The sequence below is a fragment of the Tursiops truncatus genome, chromosome 5, assembly GCF_011762595.2.
Source record: "Tursiops truncatus isolate mTurTru1 chromosome 5, mTurTru1.mat.Y, whole genome shotgun sequence".
Taxonomy (NCBI): domain Eukaryota; kingdom Metazoa; phylum Chordata; class Mammalia; order Artiodactyla; family Delphinidae; genus Tursiops; species Tursiops truncatus.
Genome location: NC_047038.1, coordinates 92384716 through 92401056, shown reverse-complemented (window position 1 = coordinate 92401056; position 16341 = coordinate 92384716). Strand labels below are relative to the sequence as shown.

At 36.6% G+C, this 16341-nt stretch overlaps 1 protein-coding gene across 4 annotated transcripts in view; it reads left to right on the top strand.

The window, feature by feature from the left end:
* Positions 1–16341, top strand: part of CCNI (cyclin I) — a 32327-nt gene that overhangs the window by 795 nt on the left and 15191 nt on the right. For 2 of the 4 annotated variants that reach the window (XM_019932760.3, XM_019932759.3), the window contains exons 2-3: positions 6872–7028; positions 10863–10937. The exons of 1 other annotated variant lie outside the window; for it this stretch is intronic. In XM_019932760.3, coding sequence (XP_019788319.1) covers positions 6915–7028; positions 10863–10937 — 189 coding nt within the window. In that variant the 5' untranslated portion in view covers positions 6872–6914. The remainder of the gene's footprint in view (positions 1–6871; positions 7029–10862; positions 10938–16341) is intronic. One more of the 4 variants, XM_004318142.4, reaches the window with a different exon arrangement.

The window sequence follows — 16341 nt, the reverse complement described above, 5'->3', positions numbered from 1 at the left end:
CGCGTTCTAGGGCCCGCGAGCCTGTGCGGTACACAAAGAAGGGGACACACCCCCGCCCCTAGATCTCGACGCCTCCGCGGGACCCGCGGGAACATCATTCACATTGCTGAGCGGGCGGGATGGGGGAGGAGGACGGATGAATGGGGTGAGCCGCTGCGGGAGCTCGGGGGAGGGGCACGTTTCCCGGGGTTGGGGTGAGTCGGGGGAATCTGGAGAGGAGGTGAGCTTTGAATTGCACCCTGTAGGGCAGATAATACCGGAAATTTGAAAAGAGGGCAGAAGCCCCTCTGCAGAGCTAGAAGTTCCACTGCAGATCGTTTTGTTAGGAGTTGAGAATTAGATGGCAAAATAGTGGAAGGTATCGCTCCGGAGGTAGGATGGAATCAGACTGGAGATCTTTGAATGTTAGGCTAAAATATTTAGCTTTTATTCTGTCAGCGGGAGACACTCAACGTTTGAGCAGCAGCAGTGTGGCTTTAGGATGTTAATAATAACACTTGTTGAGGCTTATTATCGGAGAGGCATCGTTATAAGTGGTTTGCAACTTATTGAATCTTCACGGGGCAGGTAGTTCAGGAGCATTTTACGGATGAGTGAAACTGAGGCTCCGTAAGATTAATTTTCCCACTAGAAGGCAGCTAGAACCCGGTGGCCAGAATTCCAGGCCAGGCAGTCTGTGCTATACAGTCTCTGTCCCGGAACAGATTAAAGGCAGAGGAAATAGAAGGGAACGGACAAATAGATTAAGAAAGAAGGGACAGGATTCAGATTTGCTAGTCTGGGACCATACGCATCAGAGATTCTAAACTTCTGGACTAGAAGAAGTTTCTCAATACTGATGAAGAGCAGACTAGTAGAATCAGCGTGTGTCGGGAAGGTGCACCGGGATGGTTTGCGGTTAAACTGAGATAAGTGAGTTTACGTGGCAATGTGACGTCCTAGTATCAGTAGTTTAGAATGGAACTCTAAAATGTTTCTTGGTCAAGATTGGAAGCTTAAAGTGTGTGTACATGTTCTATTCTGATTGTATACTACTTAAAAATGAAAAGTATTCATTTTTCTGTCCATGTTTCTTCATCTTTGAAGGGGGCTTAATAATAATACAGACTTAATAATTATACCCTCCTTTGTGTTTGAGGAGTTAATATGGCATAGTACTTTGAACAATACCTGGCCAAGTAGTAAGCACTCATTGTTTTTAGTTGTTAAGCACTTAACAAGTGTAAGCTCTTATTATTTATTTGGCACAGTGCTAAACTCTGGAGAGTGTTTGCCATCAAGGAACTCATGGTTAGTAGGAGAGACCAGCCTACAAGTAGTCAGCTCTCACGGAGCAATTAAATGCAAAAGTAGAATTATGTTCAAGTACATATGATGCAAATGACAACTCTGTAGGAAGGAGGGTGCAAGCTAGAGAAGGACATTTCAAGTTGAAAGAACAGTATGTGGAGAGTCATGGAGATTGGGATAAAGCAGAGTGTTTTGGAATTATAAGTACCTGTAGTTCATTATTAGGTTAAGGGCGTAAAGTCAAGGAGATAATAATAGAACATGAGGTTTTTGTATGGTCACATTAATAAATCCCTCTTCTTATAAGAGGAACTAAGATCCGGAAGTCAGCACCAGTACAAAATTATTAATGGAGTTGGTGTTTTGAACATAATAATTACAGTAATTCCATGTTAATGAAGTTGTTTCTGTTGTATACCCAGCACTGTGCAGCACTTTTCCTCAGAAGAGCAAGAGGCCCTGTATGCTGATTTGTAACATAGTTAATGCTGTACAATAAGTGTTTTATAAACTATTCACTCAGACATTAAGGTATTTGATAAACATAGAGGAAGAAGCAGAAGCAGCAATTGAAAGAATGGGAGGAGAAATGTGAAACGCTCAAGGTCAAAGTTTATGGAATATGCCAACCAAAATACAGTCTTTTTGTTTTTTAGTTCCTAGAGACTTTTCTGAGCGTTCAGAATTCTGAATGTGACCATTAATGGGCATAAAATAACAACATAAAACTATAAAGTTCTGTTATTTAAAACAGTAAGTTTATATTTTTAATGTTTGTGTTTTATTTCTTAGCAGGATTCATTTTTCATCTAGCTCAAATAATCTGTTTTAAAACATTAGAAAGCAGCCTTGTGGATTGTTAGTAAAAGAAGTAGAATTCAAGCCAGCGCTTTCTCCACTGTATCATATTTTAAAAAAGGAATGTAGAACATTTTCTCATGAATTATGGTTTCTGTTTTGTTTTGCTTTTTCTGTGTTGTTAACTTGTAAATAATTTCAAAAAGAAACTACCTGGATTCACTTATTTTCAGCCTTTTACTCCATTTGTTTTATCGTGTCTTCCCTCCCCTCATCTTCCACCCCCTCTCTCTACAGCATTCATTATGGCCCTTTACACCTAAATTTTTCAGTGTGTATTTCCTGAGAATAGGGATATTCTTTTACAGAGTCACAGTAAAGTTACCAACTTCAGTAAATTTTAAATTGATAATTTACTTTTGTCAAATCTGTCCAAATTCTCATTATGTCAGTTGACCCCAAAATGACCTTTATAGCACTTTTCTCTGCAGTACAGGATCCAGTCTAGGGTAAGGTACTGCACTTTTATTTTTCTGTAGCTTGGAAAATCTGGAACATCCCCACAGGTGTCCTCCATCCTTTTTGTTTCTCACTTGTATTATTTATACCTCATTTTTTAAAGTTTAAGGAAATTTGAACTCTTTTTTTTTTTTTTTCCTTTGTTACATTTCCCTATTGTGAGCAAAGAATGATTGCTTTCTTTTCTTCTGTTGATACAGTGTGTTACACTGATTTATGAATGTTAAACCAACTTTGCCTTCCTGGGCTAAATCCCACTTGGTTATGGTGTATAATCCCTTTTTTATGTTTTCAGATACAGATTGCTAGTATTTTGTTGAGGAATTCTGCATCTGTATTTAAGAGATACTGGTCTGTAGTTTTCGTGCTGTTGTCTTTGGTTTTGGTAGCAGGATAATAACTGGCTTCATAAAATGAGAAGGCCTCCTCCTCTAGTTTTTGGAAGAGTTTGTGAAGAATTTGTATTAGTTTTTCTGTAAACGTTTGGTAGAATTCACCAGCAAAGACACTGGGGCACGGGCTTTTCTTTGACACTAGTTTCTTTACTAATTCAGTCTCTTTAGTACTTGGTATATGACTATTCAGCTTTTTCTGTTGTCAGTTTTGATAGTTTGTTTCTAGGTGTTTGTCTTTTTCATCTAAGTTGTCCAATTTATTTGCATACAATTGTTAATAAAAATTTCTTTATGATCCTTTTTATTTCTGTAACATAGGTAGTAATGTCCCTTCTTTATTCCTGATTTTAGTACTTGATCTCTTTTTTCTTGGGCAGTGTAGCTAATGGTTTGCCAATTTTGTTGATCTTTTCAAAGAACCAACTTTTTTGGTTTCATTGATTTTTCTCTATTTTTCTGTTCTCTACTTCCTTAATTTCCACTCTGATATTTATTATTTTCTTTCTTGTGACTTGCTTTAGGTATAGTTTGATCTGTTTCTTCCAGTGTCTTAAAGTGGAAGGTTAGAGTGTTAACTTGTGATCTTTTTTTTTCTTGTTTATTGAAGTATAGTTGATTTACAGTATTGTTTCAGGTGTATAGCAAAGTGATTCAGTTATACCTATGAGATCTTTTTTAATATAGGCATTTACAAGTATTTCATTGTTTCCTGTAAGTTTTAGTATGTTTGATCTTTTTTATTCATCTCAAAGTATTTTCTAATTTCCCTTATGATTTCTTCTTTGACGCAGATTCCTTTGTTTTAAAAAAGTTGTTATATCATCTAAATATTTGAAAGTCTTATTAAGGGCCTTAATTATAGAAGATTGAAGAACAAGAAGCCCTTGAATCTGAACTTATACTTCTTTACATGACTCTATCCTATATGTTCCTGTCAGGTCCCCCACCCATCCTACCCTAAAAGTAATCTTCAAAGGAATCATTGTAAAGGAAGAGTAATTACTAGGGGCAGCCACCCATTGGGGTATGCTGAGAAGGCTGGCAGATCCTGGTGAACCACCCTGTTGAGAGTAGCTAAAGGAATGAAATAAGTAAGTTTTGACAATCAATTACAGACCAAAATTAGGTTTAGAAGAAGTTCTTAGAACCTATGAAGTTCGGTCTCCATCCAATATAGGTGTTTCTTCTAAATACGTCTAGACAGGTGAACATCTAGTTTATACTCTGTTTCTGACGTTGATATTTACGTTTGCATTCGATGAAGTTGTAGTGACTCTGTTTATCTAATTGTGGAGAATTTGAGAAAAGTACCAGTGCAACAAAATTGGAATCTCAGAACATCTAAGCAGAATGTAACAGTAGATAGAACTTAACAAGATGACTTTTTTTAAAGGAAAAAACGCATTTAACGTCCTGAACAAGGATGTAACGCACCTCCCGCCGCCCAAAGGCACCAAAAACCCATACAAGGTGGGGGTGGAGGGGAAGTTCACCTAAGAGTTACCTTAGAAAGCCTTAAGAGTTTTAGTTGAGCATTAATTTTATCTGAATTGATAATGTGGTGTAGCCTTTAAAAAAATACCTAATGATCTTAGACTGCATTAAATTAAACGTGCTAATTTAGAAGAGCAAAAACAATGTCATGTGAGAAACTTTTGAATGGTTTTTCAGCAATGCAGTGGATGAACTGGTGAGCATGATAGCAGCCTTTAAACATTGAAGAATTCACCTGTGAAAGAGATTAGACTTGGGTTTGTTTGTTTTGGTTATGGTTTTTTGTTTTTGGCCCCGAGGGTTGAAATGAGCCTTTGGTTGTGTCTCTGTTTCATCAGGATACCGTGGGATGGGCACTGTGAGTAATAAAAACATGATATTTGTAGATATGACTGCAAGGGAATTTATAATTTATTAGGGGAGATAGTTCTTGGAAGAAATTACCTTTGAGTTGGACCTTTCGGATAGTTATTATTTTCCACTTTCTAAGTTATTTAACTTTATTCTGCTTAGTATGAAAAGCACTTCATGCTTGATATAGAAAAATTGCAAAAACCCAGGAGTTTAAAGAAGCAAAAAGAAAAAAAATTACAATCCAGTTAACCAGTTTGCAATAGGTTGAATAGTAAGTGAAGTATGTGGGTGATAAATAGGAAAGAGGATAGTAGCTGAAGTTGGGGCAGAGGGAACATGGAAATTGAAGATTAGGTTTGTATTTTTTGTTTTTTCAAATTTTAAATTTTTATCAAAAATTAGGAACTTTTCACATGTTAATTCTAGACATTGAATTTTTTTAAAAAGAATCCCTGGAATTTGAAGCATATACGTAATACAGGTCCAGAGTTGAAAAACGGGAATAGTTATATGAGGTCTATAATGAAAAACCACATTCCTCTGCTGCTTGGCTTCTCCACCCTTTTCTCATTCCCCAGAGGTTAATCACTCTCAGCTCTTACCTATTTCTCTTGTTATTTAAGATCATATTTTCAAGTAACTTACCTATTGCTGTTTTTTCGATATTTAAGTTTTAGATATTATTTATGGTTTTCCTTTGAAGTATAAATATGAGGCTCTCATTCTACCTTCTCCCAACACCCCTCATCCTGCCAGTGTAGTTTTATTACAGCGTTTGTGTTGAAATCTCTATCCAGTATTTTATTATTATTGCTGTGTAAATATTGTGGTATATTATTATGTTTATTGTCTTGCATAATCTCTTTCTCTGAATTTAATAACCTTATCAGTTGCTTAGCTTCATCAATCTAGTTAAGTGTTTTCACATTCTTCAGCAGCTTCTCAATCCAATTTTCCATACACAGTGAAACCTCTGTAGTTTCCTTTTTTTTTAAGAAACATAGAAACGTCTCTCGGACTCTGAGATGCCTTGTACTGTGTTGCTCTTTAGACTTGCTGCTCATTTTAGATTGCCAGTTACTCTACTGTTGAGCTTTCTAGATCAACATCGTCCAGTAGAACTTACTGCATTGATAGAAATGTTCCTTTCCTGCACTGTCCAGTGCAGTATCCACTGGCCACATGTGACAGCTGAGTACTTGAAATGGGGCTGGTGTGACTGAGGAATTATTTTTTAATTTTATTCAATTCTAATTTTAATGGCTACACGTGTAGCTAGTGGACACTGTAGTGGGAGCACAATTCAAGATGGTTTCATACTTAAAGGGGGGGATAGTCTAATACTGATTCAGTAGAAATGGGTGGGATTTAATGTAATTGATGTAATTTTTTTTTTTTTTTTTTTTTTTGTGGTATGCGGACCTCTCACTGTTGTGGCTTCTCCCGTTGCGGAGCACAGGCTCCGGACGCGCAGGCCCAGCGGCCATGGCTCACGGGCCCAGCCGCTCCGCGGCATGTGGGATCCTCCCGGACAGGGGCACAAACCCGTGTCCCCTGCATCGGCAGGCGGACTCTCAACCACTGTGTCACCAGGGAAGCCCGATGTAACTTTTTTTTTAATGAAAAGAGGGTTTAGCCCTTATCTGTGTAGATTTTTAAGAGAAATATTTGGGACAAATATTCTAAGAATTCCTAGTCTAAAAAGCCTGTGACTTAAAATTTTTTGACACAGTGATAATATGTTTTGATCAAAGTCCTAAGGTTCTGTCAATTATATGGTCATGTTTTTATTCTCTTTACAACTGAATTTCAGATTTAAAGTGAGAATGTTTTAGATAAGTGATGATTATGGTAACATTTTAATGTATGATATCTTAAAGAGCTGTAAAATCCTATATTGGCTCATAACATTTTTATTTTGTTTTATGAATTGCTTCATAAGTACCAACATATTTATATTATGCTACAGTTACTATATATATAATTAAATATAGAGCATTGTTTTATATTTGATTTTATAGGTAGCTACATCAAGCTGGGCGGCAGGCAGATCCAAAGGATATCATGAAGTTTCCAGGGCCATTGGAAAACCAGAGATTGTCTTTCCTGTTGGAAAAGGCAATCTCCAGGGAAGCCCAGATGTGGAAAGTGAATGTGCCGAAAATGCCTACAAATCAGGTAATGATTTCTCTTTTCACTGTAGACAGGTGACTTTTATTAGAACTAAGTGTACTACTATCATATGTAATAGCATCTTGACACTGTATTGGAGAAATATGTACCATTAAATATATGCTCTATTCTTTACTTGAGAAACATCTCCTTGTTTCATTCTGAAACAAAACAAAAATGAACTGTTTTTGTTTGTTTTGTTTTATCTGAGTTACACCTTAAGGAAGCTAGGTATGTCCCTCCTCTTTTCTTGTAGTACAATACTTACAATAATAAGCTTTCTTTATTTCTAGATATATAGTTTGCCACAGAGGCTGAACACAGTCAAATCCTTGTCTTTAGTGATCAACGACTTTCTCTTCCATGAATATAAGGAATTCACTTAAACTGCTATTGTAATGTCAATGTTGAAAGCTTATAGGGAGATAATCAGCAGCTGACCTCTCAATTACTGTTGGCTGTATGCCTTTTAGAAATTTCATATAGAGTTATTTTTTCCAAATAACTATGAAATTTGTCTATCCCAAAAGCTTACTATGTAATATGTCTTACACATCTTTTTATCCCTAGTACCTAGCATTGTGTTTGGGATAAAAAGTAATGGCCGAGAAATTTTTGGTATGTGTAGGCAAATGACAGTATCTAATCTCCTCCTGTGTTGGTTTAGGTTAATCTTTGCTCATAGGTTATTGATATCTGAATGCTTTTTCTAATTCCAACCTACTTTTATCTTCTTTCCCACAAGCTAAAGAAATACATGTCTTCCGTTTACTGTTATCTAATTGTCATTTAGTGAATTGAAGATTAGTTAGCCTGAATGAATGCCTTTTATACTAGGAGCATTTGCATGTGCTATCACATTTAATATCTCATTTAATCCTTTGAAAAAGGCAGTAGTCCCAATTTGTTCAAGACTTCAACTAGTAAGTAGCAGAGTTATAATTTTGAACCTGAGGCAGTTCTCTTCCCATTATACTTTGTTTTTCATTTTTTGTTTTTGTATGCTTGTGTGATTTTTAGATGACTGGGGATTCAATCATTCAGTAAATATTTATTAAGTATCTGCCATATTCTGAACACTGTTCTAATAAGCCTCAAAGCTTTATTACAGCTGCTTTTAGAACCATTTCTTTCATTTTTCTTCTACTATCTCCTTGAGTCAGCATGCAACCAACAATGATACACTTTTATAACATGGTCTTTGAAGGTGATATTCTACCAAGATTATAGTATATTGCTATATTATCATTTAATCTGGCCTATTTTTATAGGTATTTTAACAAATATTACTAAGATGTTAGACCAGAGAACAGAACACTATTGGAACTTCTAAGAGGGATCTATTTAAGGTTTTGCCTTTAGTAATGTCAGGTAGAAGCCATACTTAATTCTTGTAAAATGTGTGTGGGCTTGGTCTGGTGGGTATAGGAGATAAGATAGAGATTGGAGTAAAGAGTTATAGGGGCTTGAGCCACTTGACAGGGTAACCCCAGGGACACTTCTCTATTCTAGTTCTAATTCTTTTTTCTTCTGTGACTCTCAGGGACTGGCTTTTCTACTTCCCTTTCCAATATTGCTTCTAACCATGATTTATCTCCTTCTTGACTCCTCCTTGCATAAGAGAAACAATCTTGTCTCTAAAGTTTAGCATCTAAACCATATATGTATCTTTTCCAACTTTCCTTTTTAATTTTTTGGGAGGGGGTGCTGGTTAAAACAGAAAAATAAAATATTTTTAAGCTTTTTTCCCTCCAGTTTTCTTATTCCTACCGCTTCCTTCACCTAAACTCTACTTCAGGGTCATTCTCTCACAGTTTTCTTGTCATTTACATTATCCTATCTTGCAGTTTAGGACAGAGTGGTCATGCAAAAATATTACACACCTATCACTCCCCTTCTGTTTGCTTCCCCAGCACTCTATACTTCCTGTATGATAGCACACAATATTATAATTCTCTGATGATTTGACCAAGTTCCATTGAGGTAGAGTTGTCATTTTTGTTTATTGACATATAATAGGCTCACAGTAAACACTTGTTAAATGAACGTTGATTATCATTTCTTTATAATTCATCCAGGTTGGAGGAGTTCTTTTATGTAATAATAGTATTTTCAAGTACACAGCCATTTTTTTACAAATTTGGGGGAAAAAAATTAAAGACTGGTTACAGTGACATGTATTTTCAGATATTCTCAATTTATTTTGATGTACAGAGTGCTTTTGATATACAAAGGTAAACCTTGCCTCAAGCTGTTTATATAAAGATGATTTCCATTAGAAATTTGAGAAGGAACCTTAAAGGCCATATAATTATGTGGTTTTCAAATAACAGGATCTTGAACCACTAGGCTACTAGGTGTATGAGAATCACCCAGGAGGCTTCTTACAGATTCCAGGCCCCTCCCAGACCTACGTTGCTTGTGGTGGCAACTATGGAATTTGTATTTTAAAAAAACTTCAGTTTTACTGATATGTGTTAGGTTTGGGAAACACTGATTTAGTCTAACCACAAAATAAAAGAAAAAGTTCTGACATCTAGGATAAGTGATCCTCTACTTTGGATACTTTGTCCATTCCACCATAGAAAAGCTCTATCAATTATTGGAAAGTTTTTCCTGAATTGAACCTGAAAACTGCTGCTTTCTAGTGGCTACTTACTGGTTCTAGTTCTCTCCGCTGGAGCAGTACAGAAAATATTCATTTTATATTTTAAATGATAGCCCTTTATCTACTTACAGTCAGGTGTTAAGCTCTCAAAGTCATCTCTTCTCCTGGTTGAATATCCTTTGTTCTTTAACCATTTTTCATTTGACAAGATTGTGCCTCTCAGTTTTTCTTTCTCTATGTATACTCTTTAATTTACTGTGTTTCTTAAATTGTGACATTAGAGTTGTGGTCATTAATGAGCAATAAAGTGCAACTATTACCTCACTTTATCTTGGCTTGATAATTTCATTAATATAGCCCTAAATTAAAAAAAGTTTTATGCTTTAGCAGTGTCATGTTGTTGGCTTATACTGAACTTGTTTTTAAAACCTTGTTGGTTTTGTTTCTCTACTTTTAAGCAGAGTTTCCCTTATCCTAGGTGTACTTTTAAAATTTTTAACTTAGGTGCACTGTTTCATATTTATTCTTACTAAGTTTCAAATTGTTGATGCTGGCCCATTTTTCTGGCTTTAAAATTATGATTGTTACGTAATGTATTGACTTTGTCCTTTTTGTACCATCTGTAGACTTGGTAAACAAATAAATCTATTTTGCCCATAGGTTTTGTTTCTTTTCCTTAAGTAAACAGTTTCTTAAAGTATATGTATACGGATCATAAGTGTACAACTGTATAAATTTTCACAAAATAACACTGTGTAACCACCACATTACTAGCACCTCCTTGTGTCCTCTTATAGTTACTACCATCTGTCCCCTCCCCACAAAGAAACCATTATCCTAATATCACAGATTAGTTTTTCCTTGTTTTGAATTATATTTGTATATGGAATCATAAAGTGTGTACTGGCCGCCTTTGCTCAGCATTTTCTTTGGTGTAAGATGCATCCATGGTACTTCATGTAGCCATAGTTAATTTAATTCTCATTTCCATGTATTATTCCATCATATGAATTCATTTATCCATTCTGCTGTTGATGGTCATTAGAGTCTTTTTTTGTGCTTGTCATTTGTTGAACATATGTGTACATTACTGTTGAGTATATTCCTAGGGGTAGAATTCCTAGAACCTAGAATATGTGTATACTCAGGTTTAGCAGATACCACCAGTTGTGTTACTTACCAAAGTTGTTATACCACGTTTACACCACATTTTTTTTTTTTACCCCTTATAGCAGAATATGAAAGTCCCAAGTTCCTCTGCATCTTTGCCAACCCTTGGCATTGTCTTTTTCATTTTAGTTATCACGGTGAGTGTTGTAGTATCACATTGGGTTTTAATTTGCATTTCCTTGATAACTAATGAAATTCAGCAGCTTTTCATATGCTTATTTGGCCATTAGATATCCTTTCTTGGTTAAATGTCTGTTCAAATCTTTCACCTGTGTTCCATTGACTTCCTTTTTAAATTGTTAAGAGTTCTTTCTTTTGCAGGCTCTGTGTATTACACATATCTTCAGCTCTATTTGTGTTGACTTTTGATGAATAGAAGTTCTTAATTTTTAATGACCTAATTATCAAAAAAATTTTTTTGCTTAGTCCTTTGAAAGAAATGTTTGCCTAACTGACAAAGGATTAATCTCCAAAATATATAAGCAGCTCATGCAGCTCAATATCAAAAAAACAAACAACTGAATCCAAAAATGGGCAGAGAATACCTAAATAGACATTTCTCCAAAGTAGACATACAGATTGCCAACAAACACATGAAAAGATGCTCAACATCACTAATCATTAGAGAAATGCAAATCAAAACCACAATGAGGTATCATCTCACACCGGTCAGAAAGGCCATCATCAAAAAATCTACAAACAGTAAATGCTGGAGAGGGTGTGGAGAAAAGGGAACCCTCCTGCACTGTTGGTGGGAATGTAAGTTGATGCAGCCACTGTGGAGAACAGTATGGAGCTTCCTTAAAAAAACTAAAAATAGAACTACTGTATGACCCAGCAGTCCCACTACTGGGCATATACCCAGAGAAAACCATAATTCAAAAGATACATGTATCACAGAGTTCACTGCAGCACTATTTACAATAGCCAGGACATGGAAGCAACCTAAATGTCCATCGACAGATGAATGGATAAAGGTGTGGCACATATATAAAGTGGAATATCCCTCAGCCATAAAAAGGAATGAAATTGAGTTATTTGCAATGAGGTGGATAGACCTAGAGTCTGTCATACAGAGTAAAGTAAGTCAGAAAGAGAAAAACAAATACCGTATGCTAACGTACATATATGGAATCTAAAAAAGCGGTACTGATGAACCTAGTGGCAGGGCAGGAATAAAGATGCAGACTTAGAGAATGGACTTGAGGACCACAGGGGGAAGGGGAAGCTGGGACGAAATGAGAGTAGCATGACTATGTACACTACCAGATGTAGAATAGATAGCTAGTGGGAAGCTGCTGTGTAGCACAGGGAGATCAGCTCGATGCTTTGTGAGGACCTAGAGGGGTGGGATAGGAAGGGTGGGAGGGAGGCTCAAGAGGGAGGAGATATGGGGATATATGTCTACATATAGCTGATTCACTTTGTTGTACAAAATAAATTAACATTGTAAAGCAATTATACTCCAATAAAGATACTAAAAAAAAATTTGCCTAATCCAAGGTAATGAAGATAGGATTTTGTTTTTCCTTTTTGGTATGGTGTGAAGTAGGAGGAGTCAAGAATAATTTTTCTCCATATGGAAAACCAGTATCATTTATTAGAAAGACATTTTTCGCCATTGCCCTGCAATGTACTTCTTTTTTCTTTATTTATTTGGCCGCGTCAGGTCTTAGTTGCAGCACGTGGGATATTCTTTGCCGCTTACGGGATCTTTGTTGCGGCACATGGGACCTTTTAGTTGCAGCATGGGGAATCTAGTTCCCTGACCAGGGATCGAACCCAGGCCCCCTGCATTGGGAGCGTGGAGTCTTAGCCACTGAACCACCAGGGAAGTCCCCCTGTGATACATACTTTTGTTTTTAATCAAGTGACTGCTGTATATGAGTAGATACATTTGTGGGTTAGTTTCTTGCCCCTTTTTTCATCATTGGTCTGTTTGCCTCTATTTAATACCACACTGCCTCAGTTATTGTAGCATTATAATAAGCCTTTGGTGGCATAAACTTTGTTCTTTTTTTTAAGATTGTCTTGGCTATTTTAAGCCCTTTGTTCTTCCATATGTATTTTTAAATATAGTTGTCAGTTTTTGAAAAATAAAAAAATTTGGGGGTTTTGGTCTGTAGATTGATTTGGGGAAGAATTAACATGTTTATAATATGAGTCTTCTATTCCCTTGACATAGAGTATTTCTCCATTTTTCTTTAAAGATGGTCTTCAGTTTCTTTTAACGTTTGGTGATTTAGGTTTATTCCTGGGTATTTGAGTCTTGTTGAGGCTATTACAAATGGTATTGTTTTAAATTTTTTATTTTTTTATATGCTTGCTTCTATATGCTGGTATACAGAAATAAAATAGATTTTTATATAGACCATACTAAATTAACTTACTAATAGTTTGCCGAGTCTTTAGGATTTTCTGTGTATTATACTCAGTCATGTCAGATGTGAATAATCATGGTTTTATTTAGTTCTTTCCAGTCCTTATACTTTCTATATTTCTGTTTTACAGAATTAGCTAGGGTTTCCAGAACACTGCTGAAGTCTGAATTTGAGGAGAAAGTTTTCAGTATTTCACCATTAACTATAATATTTGCTGTATATTTCTTAATCTTTATTAGATTAAGAAGTTCCTTTCTCTGCCTTAGTTTGCTAAGAGATTTTTTCATTAATAGGTGTTGAATTTTTATACATCATTGGATTTTGTTAATATTTTGGTTAGGCATTTTGCATCTGTGGTCATGGGTCAGATTGGTTTGTAATGCCTTTGTCAAGTTTTCATGGTAAAGTTATGCTGGCTTTGTAAAATGAGTTGGGAAGTATTCCTGCTTTTTTTTTTTCCAGTGCTCTCAGTTTGTTTAGATTAATATTATTTCTTAAATGTCGGAAGGTTTTACTGCAGAGCCACTGGGGCCTACAAATTCATTTGTGGGAAAGTATTTAATAATCAGTCCCATTTCTTTGGTAAATATGAGGCTAATCAGGTCTTCATTTAAATCTTATCTCAGTTTTGGTGAGTTGCGTTTTTCAAGGAATTTATTCATTTCATCTAAATTTTCAAATTATTTGTGTAAAGTTACTCATATCCTCTTTTTAACATCTAAAGGGTCCATAGTGATGTTCCCTTTTTCATTTCTTAGTTGATTTGTGCTTTTTCTTTCTTAATCACCCTTTCTAGAGGTCTGTCAGTCTTTCAGTTCTGTTGATTTTCCCAATTATACATTTGTCTTTTTTTTTTAGTTTTGCTCTTTTTTTCGTTATTTCTGTCTACTTTCTTTATATAATTTGCTGTTCTTTATCTTGAGATAGATGCTTAAATAATTGGTTTTCCAGTTTTCTTCTTTTTTAATATACTCATTTAGAGCTATAAATTTTCTTCAAAGCATAGCTGTCCACCCTTGCCTAGTTTGTTGTTAGGTCCCGTATTGGGTTCTTAATTTTTTTTTTTTTTTGCCGTACGCGGGCCTCTCACAGTTGTGGCCTCTCCCGCTGCGGAGCACAGGCTCCGGACGCGCAGGCTCAGCGGCCATGGCTCACGGGCCCAGCCGCTCCGCGGCATGTGGGATCTTCCCGGACCAGGGCACGAACCCACGTCTCCTGCATCAGCAGGTGGACTCTCAACCACTGCGCCACCAGGGAAGCCCATGCCTCGTTATTTTTGATTGGTTGCTGACCATTATGAAAAATTGTAGAGGCTCTAGATGCTATCTTTCTGCAGGATGGTTCAGTCTTCCCTCTGGTGGGCAAACTGAAGAGGAGGTTAATCACTTTAATCCACTGAGGGACTGTGCTGATTGGAGGCTGGGTTGCTGTTGGGTATGGCTTCATCACCTCTGGTTGTCCCCAACTCCTAGAGTGTAGCCAAGGATTCCAGCTGAGAGCTTGGAGTGTTTACTAGTGCCCCTTATTCCTGAAGGGTGCTAAACTCCTCCTGAACTCATTCTTGCTTTTCAAAGGCTTTCTGCTTAGCCTCTGAGAACCTTGTCCTTCCCAAGTTCAGAATTTCATTCAGAAAATGAGTTAAGAGGAAAGTCAGCTGAGTGTCACATTCAGATCTCTGACCCTCCCTCTTCCCACTAGGTTCTTGGCTCTTCAGGTCTCCAAATTTTGTCTCTTGCCTTGTAAGACTCCCAAAGCTCTGTTGGTTTCTTTGCTCATACTTTACACCTCTTGCCGTACTCACAGGATGGGCAGATGCCTGAAAGGGGAAGCTGTGCAGAGTGTTGACTCCTCTCTTATTGTTACCTCCTCTCCAGAATCTTGGCTCCTCAAGGCCCGGTTATCCTAGCAGTTCTCATGCCTTTCTGTTGCTGTTTGTTGTTAATAGCTTTTCTAGTTCTCAGCTAGAGTGTAGGTTTGCTGCTACCTACTCAGTCATAGGCAAGAGCAGTAAGGTAATTTTTTAAGAAGTGTTGAACTTAATAGTTGTGACAAGAGATGCTGTGGGAGCACAGGAAGGTACGTAGCCTGACTTATCGGGGAAAGTATCTGGTGGGGACTGACCATTGAAATATCTCTTAAAGGATAAATAATAAAGACAGGGAAAAGAGAGGGAGTGTGTTCCAACCAGAGGGAGCAGTATGAGCAAAGGAGCAGTGATGTAAGTAGCATTACAGGAACAAGGAAGAACATAAATACAAGTACTGCTGTTATGAGTTTTAAGGCAGAAAGTGATGAAAGGTGAGTGAGGCTGGAGAGGTAGGTCAAAGAGGGATTTGTATGCCATGCCTGGGGAGTCATACTTAATCTGTTTGGTAATGGTGAACCTTTTAGAGTTTAAAGCTGGGGAGGATTTGTGTTTTAATGATCAGAATAGCAGCAGTGGAATATAAAGCCCTGTGTTTTACCAGGTTGAGTCAAACCATTATAAATTCTCTGTGGGATTAGTTGTTCAACCAATTTACTGAACTCTCTTAACGCTATTTGAGAAATCCAAATAAGAGAAAACAGATCCCTTGATCAGGGAATACTATCTAGGGTAGGCAGACCTCCTTCCTTCCTCCCTCCCTCCCTCCCTCCCTGATGGGATTACTTATGCACAGAACTTAATTGTTTAAAGCTATTCTGATAATATTACTGTTCAGTGCAGGTTTTAATTGATTTGAAAAAGTGATCTTAGGATCAGTATCACTTCACTTAAGAGTGAGTCTTCTCAAACCATTATCTTCTGTGGGGTTTTTTTGGTTATTGTTAGTTTTGGCTAGTGTTGATAATACTAGCCATGCAACAATGCTTTCTTGGTTCTATTCTCAAATTTTTAATATAAGTTAAAGTCCAAAGATTGTCATGATCTCTTTCATAACTAATTGCATTGTAACTGGTTTAAGAGAATTATTTATATCTAATATTTTGTAAACTTGTTTTTTCTGGCATCACAGAGTACCAGGTATTTTTAGAGGAGGGAAAGGACAAAACTAATATTTAAGTGCCTTTTGCATTCTGTGTATTTTACATAAGTTATATCATTTAGTTATAAATATGGTATGGAAATCTCTATTTAACTGTGTTCCCTTGTGTTACACCCATACTTACAGAACATTAT